This window comes from Diaphorina citri, unplaced genomic scaffold, assembly GCF_000475195.1.
Source record: "Diaphorina citri unplaced genomic scaffold, Diaci psyllid genome assembly version 1.1 scaffold891, whole genome shotgun sequence".
Lineage (NCBI taxonomy): Eukaryota > Metazoa > Arthropoda > Insecta > Hemiptera > Psyllidae > Diaphorina > Diaphorina citri.
Window position 1 is genome coordinate 97,114 of NW_007378322.1, and position 16,515 is coordinate 113,628.

At 38.9% G+C, this 16,515-nt stretch overlaps 2 protein-coding genes across 2 annotated transcripts in view; one reads left to right on the top strand and one right to left on the bottom strand.

Annotated features, from left to right (window-relative positions):
- Positions 1-12,920, top strand: part of LOC103512838 (dual specificity tyrosine-phosphorylation-regulated kinase 2-like) — a 61,563-nt gene extending 48,643 nt beyond the window's left edge. The window contains exons 4-11 of the mRNA XM_026826209.1: positions 2,457-2,670; positions 3,890-4,082; positions 8,393-8,545; positions 9,760-9,898; positions 10,480-10,602; positions 11,151-11,343; positions 11,674-11,803; positions 12,483-12,920. Coding sequence (XP_026682010.1) covers positions 2,457-2,670; positions 3,890-4,082; positions 8,393-8,545; positions 9,760-9,898; positions 10,480-10,602; positions 11,151-11,343; positions 11,674-11,803; positions 12,483-12,711 — 1,374 coding nt within the window. The 3' untranslated portion in view covers positions 12,712-12,920. The remainder of the gene's footprint in view (positions 1-2,456; positions 2,671-3,889; positions 4,083-8,392; positions 8,546-9,759; positions 9,899-10,479; positions 10,603-11,150; positions 11,344-11,673; positions 11,804-12,482) is intronic.
- A 2,311-nt stretch (positions 12,921-15,231) lies between these two features.
- On the bottom strand, positions 15,232-16,021 carry LOC103512839 (dual specificity tyrosine-phosphorylation-regulated kinase 2-like). Its single transcript, XM_008477625.2, has 2 exons — positions 15,951-16,021; positions 15,232-15,607 (listed from the first exon to the last, which is right to left on the bottom strand). Exons 1-2 carry the CDS (start codon positions 16,015-16,017, stop codon positions 15,474-15,476), a joined length of 201 nt encoding a protein of 66 aa, XP_008475847.1. The 5' UTR covers positions 16,018-16,021; the 3' UTR covers positions 15,232-15,473.
- Between the last annotated feature and the right edge of the window lie 494 nt (positions 16,022-16,515).

Genomic DNA, 16,515 nt, shown 5'->3' on the forward strand with positions numbered 1-16,515 from the left:
CTGAGAACCAAATTGAAGTCCAAAGTCCGCTGCGCTAACCACTACACCACTGAGGTTTGTAAAAGAACCCCAAAAAGATCCCCACTTTTTTATCTCAACAAAAATGAAGTCCAAAGTGTTTGGATTCCTTATGGCATGTTGGCACTTGGCTCCGTCTCTACAAGAATCTACCTGATCTAAGTTTAGTAACCAAGGTTAGATAATCTCCCAGGCCAAGTTCCATGTGTGGGATTTGTCCTTAGCTTCATCTCTCCTATACTCTGGTTCAGGAATGCTCGATACTTAGATCGTTATAGATTTGTGAACAAAAGATCGCCTTGTGCGTTGAATAGAGGGATAGAGGGGGTTTAGTTTCCTAGTTATTTAGTTTCCGGGTCCATAGTCAATCGTCGTCTGATGGGCTTTGAGGCTGATCAAAATGCTGATTATTATTATTATTTTGGCCATAACATGGTCCTTGACAGCGTAAGCTGGATTGACCTGGTCATGTGTTTATGTGAGAAAGTAATTATTGCATGAACAAAAGATCGCCTTGTGCGTTGAATAGAGGGATAGAGGGGTTTAGTTTCCTAGTTATTTAGTTTCCCGGTCCATAGTCAATCGTCGCCTGATGGGCTTTGAGGCTGATCAAAATGCTGATGATTATTATTATTTTGGCCATAACATGGTCCTTGACAGCGTAAGCTGGATTGACCTGGTCATGTGTTTATGTGAGAAAGTAATTATTGCTCCAAATTGGACCAACTAACCGAACTTAACGAAAAGGGTTCGAACTTCGAAGGAGCGTTAGGTCGCGGAATCAATTCCCGTCCGGAGCGGACTTTATCCTTAACAGATGGTTTTCGTTCTCGGGATTGCTGGCTTTCTCCTTTTCTGTCTTCTCTTCGATTTCAATAAGACCTGCAGTTGATACAGTTCCCTCTCTCAAACCTCTTGAAAAAAAATCGAAACATTTGTTACCGTTTGTAAACATATACTAATCCTCGTCAGTAGGTATTCATTATAAAACGTCCAATGCCAGAGGGAAATACTCGTATTATTGTTTTGTTCGTGCGTCGAGGTACAAATACAAACCTCTTGTCAGGACCATAACTTGGTCCGTTGGGGGGAAACTCTGCAATGTTTCGTTCTGTATTATTTTGTTTATTCAAGTAAAAATAAATTTATATTGTACTTGAATTAAAATAAATAATAATAAAAAACGAGGAGGCTTCTCCCCAATGGGGAGGTTGGTACATTAATTTTATATCTACTTTTACACTGACGGTGTCCAGAGACACAGACCACCTGACCATATTATTTACAGAGGAGATGTTTTTTTTTTTTTTTTTTTTTGGAACCGCTTTTTTTCGCATTACTTCAATTCACATTCTTTTCCAGTTTCGAGTCTAAATTTTCGTATTTTGTCCTTTGCATTTCAGGTTCTTCATGATCACATTTGTTACCGCTACGAGATTCTAGAAGTGATTGGGAAGGGTAGTTTTGGCCAGGTCATTCGGGCTCTGGATCACAAGACCAACACACATGTCGCTATTAAAATAATTAGGTAAGATCTTGAGAGTGTTGAAAGAAGAAATGAGAGCTACATAGGGAAAAGAGTTGAGAGAATGGAAGTGAGGGGGAGAAAAGGGCGAGGGAGGCCGAAGAAAAGGTGGAAGGATTGTGTGAATCAAGACAAGAAACGCCGGTACCCTATTTACATTTTTACATAAGTAAAAAAGACTCGAAAGAAGGAGAAGTGACAAACTGAAGAACGTAAGATCTTAATCAAGTAGCAATTTAAAAACATAGTAATGCAAATGGTTTAATAAGCTTCAATCCTTCCAACACCGTGATACGTATTAAAGGAGGTTTCCTATACCTATAAATAAACTGAACAAAAATAAATGAGACCTTGATTAGACTTCGATAGTAAAGGGACTTTTCAGTCCTATCCCAGCAGTATAAACAATCAATGTGATTTCTCAATATTTAGCCTTAAGATACCATGTTACATGTTACATGTTTTCTCAATATTTAGCCTTAAGATACCATGTTACATGGTATCTTAAGGCTAAATATTGAGAAATCACATTGATTGATCTCAGGTACCATAAGCTTTGTACAAAACAATACAGTATAAACATTCTCAATATTTAGCCTTAAGATACCATGTTACATGGTATCTTAAGGCTAAATATTGAGAAATCATATTGATTGATCTCAGGTACCATAAGCTTTGTACAAAACAATACAGTATAAACAAGATGTATTCATCCCGCCTCGCTGCTATAGTGGTCAAGACGCTCGCCTGGTAAACAGGAGGGCATGGGCTCAATCCTGGCCGAGGTATGGAATTTTATCGTCATTATATATTGAGAATTTGACCTCAATAATAGTAGTTATTTGTATTATTCTTATCCATTCTATTTTATATCCCTCATGTGCTAACGCCTCTCTTCCGGTTCTGATTTCAGTTGCCCACCCTGAAGACCGTGGTTCGATCCTCGGTCCTGCAGCCGTCCAACAAGACCGTGGACTGCACCACCACTGCCACCAATGGCGGCACCCCTGTACATTCTCCCCCGTTCCCTCTTCTCAACAGTAAAACCTCGGCCAGTTCCTCCCCCTCTCCCCCTCAGCAGCACCGCTATGACTCGCATGGCAGAAGATTACCCCTCACCCCTCATGGTAAGTGGAATGTATGGTACCTACCTCGATGGCGCAGTGGTTAAGACCAGCCGCTCATAATCAGGTAGACCTGATCAGATGTCAGGTTTACCTGATCGAGTCAGTCAGTTCTACCTAATAGGGTGTATTCATCAGGTGTACCTGTCAGGTCTGCCTGATAATGCGTGACTGACCTAAGACGCTCGTCTAGCAAACCTCGAAAAAAAAATCCGAGATCCAAAATGAAGACCAAAGTCCGCCGAGCTAACCATTAAACCACTGAGGTTGTAAAAGAACCCCAAAAAGATCTATCAGGTAGACCTTATCAGATGTCAGGTTTACCTGATCGAGTCAGTCAGTTCTACCTAATAGTGTGTATTCATCAGGTGTACCTGTCAGGTCTGCCTGATAATGCGTGACTGACCTAAGACGCTCGTCTAGCAAACCTCGAAAAAAAAAATCCGAGATCCAAAATGAAGACCAAAGTCCGCCGAGCTAACCATTAAACCACTGAGGTTGTAAAAGAACCCCAAAAAGATAGGAGCAAAATGTGTAGCAATCCTCCTACACATGTGTAGTATGCCAGGACAGATTATCAGCAATCTTGTAGGAAGGAAGGTGATCCTGTCACTTAGAACTACCAGCGTGTTTACAGTTATATCTACTTCTTATTGAATATACTGACTTAAATCAACGTGCCTTTTTATACCCGATAGAATCTAGAATTTATACCCAGCAATGATCAGAGTAGCTATCATAAGAGTTTGTGTCTTATCTTATCTAGAGTAGGAATTAGGAATCTCATTAGTTTGAATCTGTAGAAGAGAAATATGCAGTTCAATAGTTTCATAAACTATTGAACTGCATATAAATAATATAAATTCAACTGATTCAAATTCGTAATTTATTTATTTATTTACGGGACTAACCCTTTATAAAAAAATGACAATAGAAAAAAATACACTAAAACTAAAAAAACACAAACAACAATCAAATACAGTAGAAAAAAATGGGCCCGATTTATGTGAATCTAGAAGCATTTCAAAGTTATTTTGTTAAAATCTTAAGCCAGTCACTCACTATCAGGTAGACCTGACAGGCGGACCAGCTAGTGAGTGGCTGGCCTTAGGTTAGATGTGGAGCAGCAGGAGGTAGAACCATTTCGGAGTCAAAATCATTTTATTAACCTTTTGTCTTATTTGCTGTCATTAATTCATTTGCTTGTTTTTTTCACTTGCAGAGGCGCTCAAATACTACGGCAACCAGTTGACAGAGTTCGAGAGAACAGAGATCGAGAAGTATCTGGAGATCTGGTACCTGGGTTTGGACGCTTGTAAGATCCACGGCGAGGAGTCCCTGTCTCAGAATGGAGGCTTTGATGACGAGAATGGGAGCTACAATAAAGTAAGTTTGTTGGACCTCAACTCATTATCTTGAAGGAGGACTCAGTGACTTTGTGAAGTTCCATATGAATTGAGATACGAATTCCACTTCGAAGGATTTTCCTTATAAATCTTAAATAGAATCAATGATTGGACCTTGTTTTTCTGTGTGCTTAACTGACATGCTCCTTACTAGGGTTCCTTGTAAAGTGAGAAGTGACCACTAGCAGATAGCCTCTGTGAAAGGCTACAGGCTAATTGTCTTTTCGATACTTAATTACTTATCAATCACGATCGTCTACATTTTCTGTCCAATAATGGAATAGGTCAGAAAATCTCTGCGCCCTGACATTATGACAAGTGGTATTTTCATATCTCCACTAACTGACTCTTTGCTGAAGGGAACTTGGATTTTTTTCTAATGAAAATATGAAATGTCAACTTGTCAAGTAGAGCAGGGTTGCAACAACAAAGCTATGAAAGCTTCTGCCCTATAACAGCATGATAGAGCTCTCTGTGGCATAGATAATGACAGGTTAGGTAGGAAGGTAGGTATACCTAATAGAGGGAAGCTCGTACCCACAATCTAGTCAATGAAGCATCTCTAGGAAAGACCAAGTATAGGTACGTGTATATGCATAAATAAATACCTACTTTATGACGTCAGACCCAAAGTATTCAAAACATAGGAGGAATTGTAAAATTTGTGCAATCGTCCCGATTTCAGAAAAGTTTGCCATTTTGTGCTCATTGCAAAAGTTAAATGTGTGTGAACGAATAAAGATAACGCTTTTCAAATGCAAACAAACGCGATTTTATGTTCGCAGCTTTTCAAATGCAAACAAACACGTTTTTATGTTCGCACCTACAGTTCATACCTTCGGCCTGCCTACAGTTTAATAATATAGTTCCCTGTTCCCTTTATCACCGTTACTTGAATGACAAGCAATATTATGCTAGGTTTTGGTATCTACTTCAGCGCCACAGAATTGATTGGAAAGTTTCTCTGTATTGTGTGGCGTAGACGCGATGGTAAAAATCCATCGCCAATGACGTCACCAAGCAAAGTCATTGTGTTACTTGAATGACAAGCAATATTATGCTAGGTTTTGGTATCTACTTCAGCGCCACGGAATTGATTGGAAAGTTTCTCTGTATTGTGTGGCGTAGACGCGATGGTAAAAATCCATCGCCAATGACGTCACCAAGCAAAGTCATTGTTAACAGATACATTGTTGTTAATATTCTGCAGACTTTATTCTTTATTGTTGTTTTCATCCTCTTGGTGTATTCATTCGTAGTCTTGTTCTTATTGTGCTTCGCACTTGTTCATATTGCTGCGTTCAGGGACGTATTTGTGTCGAATTTTATTCTTCAACAGTTTGGGACTGATGTGCCATGGCTAAGGATAAATATGTAAGCCGGAGGATTTTGAATTTTTGATATAACCCTCTGTAGCTGTCTACGAATTTTATCTCCCAAGATCCCGGCTCACCAAAGTTAAGCGAGGGTATCGCATTGTTTACCCCTTGTCAATTGAATCAATGCTAAAAATAACCCAAGAGGTGACCCCATGTCAATCAACACTTGGGATAAACTCTGGAGTACCCGTCTTACCACATTTTACTCCAACTCAATCGACCCTGGTTTTATTCTTGACGCGAATTTTATCTCCCAAGATCCCGGCTCACCAAAGTTAAGCGAGGGTATCCCATTGTTTACCCCTTGTCTATTGAATCAATGCTAAAAATAACCCAAGAGGTGACCACATGTCAATCAACACTTGGGATAAACTCTGGAGTACCCGTCTTACCACATTTTACTCCAACTCAATCGACCCTGGTTTTATTCTTGACTGGCATCAAACATCTTGGTCTCATTATTCACAATCAATATCAAGGTGCGCCACACTCTTTGTTTACGCTATCAATCTTTCGACCATTATTTATGCCTTATTTTTTTTTATTTTTTAGCCAGATTGATTAATCCGAGAGATAAACTTGAACCGAGTTTAAAGTCAGTTTGTTTAGCTAAATCCCGTTTAAGGATGAGCCTTTTTTTTTTAGCCAGATTGATTAATCCGAGAGATAAACTTGAACCGAGTTTAAAGTCAGTTTGTTTAGCTAAATCCCGTTTAAGGATGAGCTATTCATTTCTAACAAAGTCACAACTTTGGGTCGCGATTGTGTTTTTTGGTTTGTCATTTTAATGGCCCTAATTTTTTCAATGTTACCTGGTACATACTGGTTGAGAACCACCATTGTAAGTAGAATTTGAAGTACCAATAGGTATACTTCACTGTCAGGGCGAAGGCAGTAAGTAGTTCTCATATAAAAGTAGTAATGCTACATGCTACATGGATACACATCGTCATACTATGGTACTTATCATGTGTAGGGGTAAACGCCAGGAATTCTTTGTCCCTTGCCATACCTATATTAATAATAATGTTATCCCCAACAGATAGATTGCAAGCCAGATGAAATATTACTCTGCCAAAGAAACATGCAAATGCTGTCATTGTGATGTACTGGCAACTAGCAACAACTCTTCGAGTTATTTTTCCCTAGTTAGGTCTAATCTTATATTAAAATAAAATATAAGAATAGACATTAGGTACATAGTAGGAAGGAGCATTAGAAAGCCCGTAAATATTTCTTTATTTAATAAATCTTACGTCTTTTTTCTGTGAACTTTTAGTGTCTTCCACGGCTGTTCTACTTCTTCTGGATTCTGGGCTTTCAACATAGCAACGAGTGTCCATGATAAAGTAAGTCCAATTCTTTACCTTTTTACCCACTGGACTGGACAATCCACTGGACTGTTTTACCCACTGGACTGGACAATCTAGGTAAGTCTGCTAAGTCAAAACCACTCGTGTTTCAGATTACCTACCTACACATCATAAGTATTTAATACTGGCGATACAGTTTCCACCAGTAACCAGTAACATCATTTACACCTGACATCTGCGGCCAACCAATAAATGCTCTAATGATCTTCTGAACTTCTCGTCTGGAAGGAACTCTCTCCAAATTGATTCTCAATCGAACAAAAAACTCATGACTAGAAAATGGTCTAAATTGAATGGAAAGTAGAAGTGTGCAAGCCTCTAGTCTCTAGTGCCATAACTAACCATCAACTAGGAGGAAATACTATCACCATGTTAGTATTTAGTGTCACTAAAGAATAGAGCTATTAATTAAATCAGCAATTACTGAGAGTGAACCAGAAAATTTTGGACACCTGTATCAGGCCTGATGGGCAACACATTGGCTGAATCGGAATCCCTCGAGAGGACATAGGGTATTGGATTCATAACCAAGGGGACTGGCGTGACAGAATCCCAGAAACGACGGATTTTTTTCCCCATCTATATGGGATTTTCCTTATAAATCTTAAATAGAATCAATGATTGGACCTTGTTTTTCTGTGTGCTTAACTGACATGATCCTTACTAGGGTTCCTTGTAAAGTGAGAAGTGACCACTAGCAGATAGCCTCTGTGAAAGGCTACAGGCTAGTTGTCTTTTCCATACTTAATTACTTATACTTATCAATCACGATCGTCTACATTTTCTGTCCAATTATGGAATAGGTCAGAAAATCTCTGCTCCCTGACATTATGACAAGTGGTATTTTCATATCTCCACTACCTGACTCTTTACTGAAGGGAACTTGGATTTTTTTCTAATGAAAATATGAAATGTCAACTTGTCAAGTAGAGCAGGGTTGCAACAACAAAGCTATGAAAGCTTCTGCCCTATAACAGCATGATAGAGCTCTCTGTGGCATAGATAATGACAGGTTAGGTAGGAAGGTAGGTATACCTAATAGAGGGAAGCTCGTACCCACAAATCAGATTATGTATATCAAATCTAGTCAATGAAGCATCTCTAGGAAAGACCAAGTATAGGTACGTGTATGTGCATAAATAAATACTTTATGACGTCAGACCCAAAATATTCAAAACATAGGAGGAATTTTTGCCATTTTGTGCTCATTGCAAAAGTTAGATGTGTGTGAACGAATAAAGATAACGCTTTTCAAATGCAAACAAACGCGATTTTATGTAACATAAGTAAAAAAGACTCGAAAGAAGGAGAAGTGACAAACTGAAGAACGTAAGATCTTAATCAAGTAGCAATTTAAAAACATAGTAAGTTAGCCTAGTTATCTTGGAGGGTAGCGTGTCTGTCCTGTAAGCGCTAGTTCGCGGGTTTGATTCCCGCACGGGACGGATACTGTCTTCCTCTCTAAAGGGGGAAAAACAAACGATCATTTTGCGATTATGAAGTAAATAAACCAGCCATCCCTTTGAGTAGACTAACTAAACTTCGTTCTCTTTTGTCTCTTCTGTAGGAATAAGAAGCGATTCCATCATCAAGCCCTGATAGAAGTTCGTATTCTAGATCACCTCCGTAAGAAGGATGCAGACAGCTCCTACAATGTGATTCATATGTTAGAGTATTTCTACTTTCGAAACCATCTGTGTATAAGTTTCGAGCTCATGAAGTAAGTATGAGTTATCTACCCTAGACATTTTGTCCATTTGTCGCATAAACTTCCAGGGTGCAATCCGTTGGACTGCAAAATGTGGAGGACAAATTGCATTTTTTTTTTTTTTTATATATACTACATATATAGGTAATTATGAGATTTATAAGGATAGTCTATGGTAGTGTAGAACTTGCGGGAATAGGGGGAAACTTCTTGAGATTGCTCCTTACTCCTGAGGGAATGAAGATTAATTTATCCTGCTCTTTCCAGCGAAATTTACAGTGTTGTCACAAAAAAGTCCAGAGTGACACTAGGTTGAAAGAAATCACTTTTTTATGGGATTTAGCGTCACTGCATAACTGCTGAGGTTTTTAGTGACGTAGGTTTTACCCCCCATTCGGTGACAAGCTACCCGCCTGGATTAACCTCATCCAGTCTGAGTGGGGCCGAGAAAAGCCAGCAGCACGCGTTTGATCAGATGGTCACCCATTTCAATGTGTTAACTCTGCTGTCCAAGATAGGATTACTTAGGGAAATATGCTAGTATGCTACCAATACCATATGCAAACTCTTCCCTGACATTTCCATTAGGTATAACTTTTTTTTATTTTTTATTGATATTTATTAGAGTGTGCCATTATTATAACTTTTTTCCTTTAATATTTATTAGAGTGTGCCAATATTATATCACTCAGTTTGGTAAGACCAGGCTAGAAGTTGTTGCATACTCCCGCTATTACGAAGAGAGGGGGAAAGAAAGATACATATAAAACATATAGATGGGAAAAAAATCCGTCGTTTCTGGGATTCTGTCACGCCAGTCCCCTTGGTTATGAATCCAATACCCTATGTCCTCTCGAGGGATTCCGCGCTACCCGCCTGGATTAACCTCATCCAGTCTGAGTGGGGCCGAGAAAAACCAGCAGCACGCGTTTGATCAGATGGTCACCCATTTCAATGTGTTAACTCTGCTGGCTAAGATCGGATTACTTAGGGAAATATGCTACCAATACCATATGCAAACTCTTCCCTGACATTTCCATTAGGTATAACTTTTTTTTTATTTTTTATTGATATTTATTAGAGTGTGCCATTATTATAACTTTTTTCCTTTAATATTTATTAGAGTGTGCCAATATTATAACTTTTTTCTTTTAATTAAAGCGCGTCAATAGATAGTTTTTTGCAAAATCTAACATACACACCTCTCGTCTACCTTGTGTTTCCAGCTTGAATCTGTACGAGTTAATCAAAAGAAACAATTACCAAGGATTCAGTTTAGGTCTCATTCGGAGATTTGCCTTCTCCCTGGTGCAATGCTTACGACTTCTGCATCGCGAGAACATTATTCACTGTGATCTCAAACCCGTAAGTATTTTATACAGTAAAGGACCAACCCTGGTAATTCATTGGTGAAACTTTATACTCGTAATCCTCGGGACTGAGGTTCAATTTCCCATATTGGCAAACATATGTAAAAGCTTGACGTGAAAATAAATCAAATAATCTCTTACACCTATCCATTGTTTGAAGGAGAAGAGTGAAAAAAACAACAAGAATGGGGTGCAATAGTCCTACATACTGGATTCCGCACACAGAAATTTCGTCAGAAAAGACCCCCCATTTCAATGTAATGTACACCTATCCATTAGAACAACAATCTTAGACCTACCCATATGAATAACAACTCATACTCTGATCACTTTCTTTATTTCGAGTCACTTATATGTATAATAATTCTGACCTTATTATGTTTCAGGAAAATGTATTACTCAAGCAGCGAGGTAGCTCTTCTATTAAAGTGATTGACTTCGGAAGGAAACTGTATCGCCAGTATTAAATACTTATGATGTGTAGGTAGGTAATCTGAAACACGAGTGGTTTTGACTTAGCAGATTTTCTTTATTTCGAGTCACTTATATAATAATTCTGACCTTATTATGTTTCAGGAAAATGTATTACTCAAGCAGCGAGGTAGCTCTTCTATTAAAGTGATTGACTTCGGAAGTTCCTGTTACTCTCATCAGCGTGTTTATACCTACATTCAGTCTCGTTTCTACCGCTCCCCAGAGGTAATTTGAACTTTAAAGACCGATTCCCAATGGTGTACATATTATCACTCATGTTAACTAACGTTGTAGGGGTCGAGTGAATTGGAACACATCACATGCCTTCAGGCACACTCCATTTGTCAAGGGTCTAGATATTACCTTACCCTTGGGGTCAATTTAATTTGAAGAAGTGGTTGGAATTCGGGTGGGTGACCATCTAGACAATCGTGTGCTGTTGGCTTTTCCCGGCCCCACTCAGGCCAATTTTAGCTTGATGCCAAATGAAGGGTAAAACACCCATCATGCCAAACGTAGAGTAAACAGTAAAACCCTTAATGGAAGTTTTACTACATACATATTCATAACAGTGACGTTGAATATAAAAAAATGCTCATACTTTAGGGGGATTTAGCTAAAAACTTGTTTACTAATGATTCCCTTTACCCTTAATGGAAGTTTTACTACATCCATATTCATAACAGTGACGTTGAATATAAAAAAATGCTCATACTTTAGGGGGATTTAGCTAAAAACTTGTTTACTAATGATTCCCTTTTCTTTAATCTCAGGTGATACTGGGTCTCCCCTATGGTCCTCCAATAGACATGTGGTCGTTAGGTTGCATCCTAGCCGAGCTGTATACAGGGTGTCCCCTGTTCCCCGGAGAAAATGAAGTGGAACAACTAGCGTGCATTATGGAGATACTGGGTTGTCCACCCGATGAGGTCATCAACACAGCCTCCCGCCGTAGACTCTTCTTTGGTAAGTGTCGGGCTTGAGCTCACTGTTTGAGTAAAGGCGTTTTTTTTTCCGGACTATTCAGAATATCGCCTGAATTCTGGTCTGAATAGTATTTTTCCTGGTCGTCATGATTATTCAGAACATCGTCTGAATAATTCTTCTGGTCGGCTTTGAATATAAAACTCTTGAACAAGCTCCTGACGGAAGAAAAAACAGCTTGATTCCTGAGTTACTCGAAAGTTTGTTTTTTTTTTTTTTTTGTCTTGAATTTTAGCGTAAGTAGTAAATATTGATCGGTGACCGACATTTGTGACGAGGATTAATATTTGTGTGTTTATTCTTCTGTTTTAGATTCCAAGGGAACTCCCCGCTGTATTACCAATAGCAAAGGCAGGAAACGCAAGCCTGGCTCCAAGGACATGGCGAGTGTACTCAGATGTAACGACAAGGCCTTTGTTGACTTTGTCACTCAATGTTTCAAGTAAGTAACTAGCACTTATTCAACACATTTATGCACTTTTCATGTCTGTGACTCAGTGAGATAGGAATGGTCCTCTTTTAAAAGAGGTTTGATGGAGGGAATTGTAACGGAGATGTTATCGTCCCGAAATCGAAGAGAGAAAGATAGGATAGGAGACAGCCGTTCCGAAAACGAACCTTATTTCTTTAGGATAAAGATCGCCCAGGGTGGGAATCGAACCCGCGATCAGGTGCAAGGTAGCTGTACTACTGTCCAAGCTAACTAGGCCGGCAAATTTGGGGCGACTTTGTGAATTCTTTCGTGAATTACCTATCTATAATTTGACTTTCTTAAACTGTGGATGTAGGGAATCCTCTAAATGTCCTCAGTGCCCTCAACAACCAGAAATGAATGCTGACCATCTCAAGACATCTCCGGAAAATATTGGGAAGCAAGAAGAAAAGTACCCTAAATAGTCAATTTCTAGCATGTGAAACCAACCAACCTGTGTTCCTGTGTACTGATTTTCCCCTAATATTTATGTTTTCAGTTGGGACTCCAAGAAGCGCCATCTCAAGACATCTCCGGAAAATATTGGGAAGCAAGAAGAAAAGTACCCTAAATAGTCGATTTCTAGCATGTGAAACCAACCAACCTGTGTTCCTGTGTACTGATTTTCCCCTAATATTTATGTTTTCAGTTGGGACTCCAAGAAGCGACTGACTCCAGACGAGGCTCTCCGACACGAGTGGCTCAAGTCCTCCTCCTCCTCCTCTTCTTCCTCATCTCACCACGCCACTGATCTACGCAAGTCCCCCTCCGCGCACACCAACATGTACCGCCTCTACAGGGGCGTCCCCACCAAACCCTCCGCCCCTGCTGATATCGACCTGAATGATTCCGGCACGTTTCTGCCGCCCATCTTGTGAGCCGCCTAGCCGCCACTGACCCGAGGTCAACAGTAGACCCTTCTGAGTCCCGAGGGGCTATAGCAGAGGTTCTCAATCTGTGGTACGGAAACCCCCATTATTATGATGTTGTCTCGTAAAATGCGATAAACAAATCTGGCAACCCTAGTTGGAAGAGAAAGAAATCTATAATTAGTGCGTCAAAAAATTGTGACAACCCCCAGACCACACAATATTGATGTTTGGTGTTATGCCATAAGAACCTCGAATTGTCAGGAGGTACGCAGTACTCAAAAGTTTGGGAACCTCTGGGGAGAAAGAAATCTATAATTAGTGCGTCAAAAAATTGTGACAACCCCCAAACCACACAATATTGATGTTTGGTGTTATGCCATAAGAACCTCGAATTGTCAGGAGGTACGCAGTACTCAAAAGTTTGGGAACCTCTGGGCTATGGAATGTGCACATGGAGTGCACGTGCCCTTTGCAGGGTAATGGAAGATTCGGAGATTCGTGGAAGTTTAACCCTTCGTTTAGGGCTGTCTAGCCCCTACACCTAAACCTCAGATTGGGTTTTTTGTGTATGGAGTTAAGCTGAAAGGTAATGGAAAGTGTCCATGGAATGAACACATGAAGTGCTCCTGTTCCTTTGCAGGGTAATGGAAAGTGTCCATGAGAGCGTACACACAGAGCTGTGTTCTAGTTCATAAATTCTTGAACTGATATTTCTGATATCCTAACCAAGTTTTCCCCATTTTCAAGGGTATCTACATTCTCTCCTAAGTATTTTATATACCTACATTTGTTTAATTGTGAGAGCGTACACACAGAGCTGTGTTCTAGTTCAGAAATTCTTGAACTGAGATTTCTGATATCCTAACCAAGTTTTCCCCATTTTCAAGGGTATCTACATTCTCTCCTAAGTATTTTATATACCTACATTTGTTTAATTTTGTGTTATGCCAAATTCTTTCGTAGATTCGTATAAGCTTAACCCATTCTTTACGGCTGTTTGCCCTAAGCCTGCTTAAGCCTCAGAGTGGGCTTTTTGTGTATGGTATTCATTTCTACTCACGAAGATCTTCCTTGGGTCCATAGAGTTGCCACCAGGACACCGCGCATATAAACACAATGAATATAAGATTGGAACTAATGCCCAACAAAGCCGACAGTTGTTTAATTTCAATCAGTATCCAGACAACGAATTGTTCTATGGTGGTATTGAATGGAGACATAATTACAGTATAAACAGTGTGGATGAATGTTGTACTTTATCAGACACTACAGGTACCATGTTGTCTTCTATTTATTGCCACTCCATGAATAAGTATGTATAGATATTGATAGAATTAGATGAGATCTCAGTGTAGATTAATTTAATTTTGAGAATCACTGTGTAATCAGTTTAAGGTTAACCCTATCGTTTTCATTCCTTTGTATCTAAATCATGTACAACACCACTTGACACCACTAGGATCCCTTAGAGCAGTCAAGGGCTAAAGTCGGCCTCACTATTATTTACTTGTACAAAGCTGAAACTTAAGTTTAGACTTGAGACCAAGGTATCTCGCGAGACCTTAGTATACTTTTAGGTGACTGACAGTAGCTGACTTGAGTATTCAATAGCTTGATTGCTGTTGGTCCAGGATGAAGCTGCTCATCAAACACTTATATTATCCATGTCTTTCTATTATGTAGGTAGGATGATTTTTTCCTATTAATTTTAAGCCATGACAATAAAAATTGCTCATGAACAAAAGCAGTCGTTATCATATATGAAAAAAAAAACATATGAACTTTCAGGCAAACTTATACATCAGGGTCATACGCTGCTCAGTGTCCTCTACTCAATTGTATAATAATGATCATAAGTAGTAGAGGAATTCTAACGAGCATATATTCTATTGGTGAGGAAAGAAATCAAATAGTATTTTACCTACATAAACTATACCTATTCTATACATACAATGACAAACATGAACTTACGTTTCTTTTAGTTTATGTTACAAAAACTAGTTAATGTTAAACATAGGTATGTGTTGTACTGTGTATTTTTTTGTGTTCTTTTAAATAATGATTATTTAATTTATTTATTATTTAGGTTTAATATTAAACTAGACAAGTATTAAGTCGTCATCGCTCAGTCAAGTTATATTTTTTATGTTTTGGTTTTATTCCCCCCCTCCTCATCTCTCACTCCCACCATTTTTGTAATTTCAAATGCATTGTATTTTACATGTTATGTAAAAAAATTTACATGTCTTGTACTTTTATGTGTATATTACACTGTTTATACTACCAGAATGACATGGAAAAGTCCTTTTACTTCTGCAGATTCTGTTTATTAAGAAATTCTAACTCTTTCAGATAAGGCAATTCTGCAGGAAATACAATGCGTTTGTGATTAAATTATACAATGAACATTTTCCGTTTTGATTTAGTTGTCTCATTATTTTTACCCATTTTATTTATAGATAGGTAATTCACGAAAGAATTCACAAAGTCGCCCCAAATTTGCCGGCCTAGTTAGCTTGGACAGTAGCACAGCTACCTTGCACCTGATCGCGGGTTCGATTCCCACCCTGGGCGATCTTTATCCTAAAGAAATAAGGTTCGTTTTCGGAACGGCTGTCTCCTATCCTATCTTTCTCTCTTCGATTTCGGGACGATAACATCTCCGTTACAATCCCCTCCATCAAACCTCTTCTAAAAGAGGACCATTCCTATCTCACTGAGTCACAGACATGAAAAGTGCATAAATGTGTTGAATAAGTGCTAGTTACTTACTTGAAACATTGAGTGACAAAGTCAACAAAGGCCTTGTCGTTACATCTGAGTACACTCGCCATGTCCTTGGAGCCAGGCTTGCGTTTCCTGCCTTTGCTATTGGTAATACAGCGGGGAGTTCCCTTGGAATCTAAAACAGAAGAATAAACACACAAATATTAATCCTCGTCACAAATGTCGGTCACCGATCAATATTTACTACGCTAAAATTAATTACAAAAAAAAGAACTTTCGAGTAACTCAGGAATCAAGCTGTTTTTTCTTCGGTCAGGAGCTTGTTCAAGAGTTTTATATTCAAAGCCGACCAGAAGAATTATTCAGACGATGTTCTGAATAATCATGACGACCAGGAAAAATACTATTCAGACCAGAATTCAGGCGATATTCTGAATAGTCCGGAAAAAAAACGCCTTTACTCAAACAGTGAGCCCGACACTTACCAAAGAAGACACTTACCAAAACCCGACACTTACCAAAGAAGAGTCTACGGCGGGAGGCTGTGTTGATGACCTCATCGGGTGGACAACCCAGTATCTCCATAATGCACGCGTTCGTTAGGTACTTTTTAATTCTTCTTAGTAGTATGGTACCTTATGCTACCGGCTTACTAATGTATACTAGGGTAGATTTACACCGACTAGCAACACACGAGTTAACTCAAAGATAAGTGCGAGGCCATTATTTGAGAAGAAGAGCAGACATTTTTTTAAAAAGGTCTTGGATAATCTTTGAATAGTTTAAAGTGTCGAAAAATCTTGAGGTTTCTTTAAATTTTTCTTATGTGGACCGTCTATTAGTGTTAGTTTATATGCAAAGCTAAGATGAAATAAAAATTCTTAGTCTAATTTCAGTGAGAGAAAGAGTTATTGACAAAGTTGAAGGAAATATTTTTATAAAGGACAAAAGGAAATGAAAACCTTTGCGAAATCTTCTATAAGACCCTGAATAAGTAGTACTACTGGCATAAGGAATGGATTAAAATTAAATAATAGAAGTTCGTTTTAAGCTGGTTGTTTGGAGGGTATTTGGTTAAGTCAG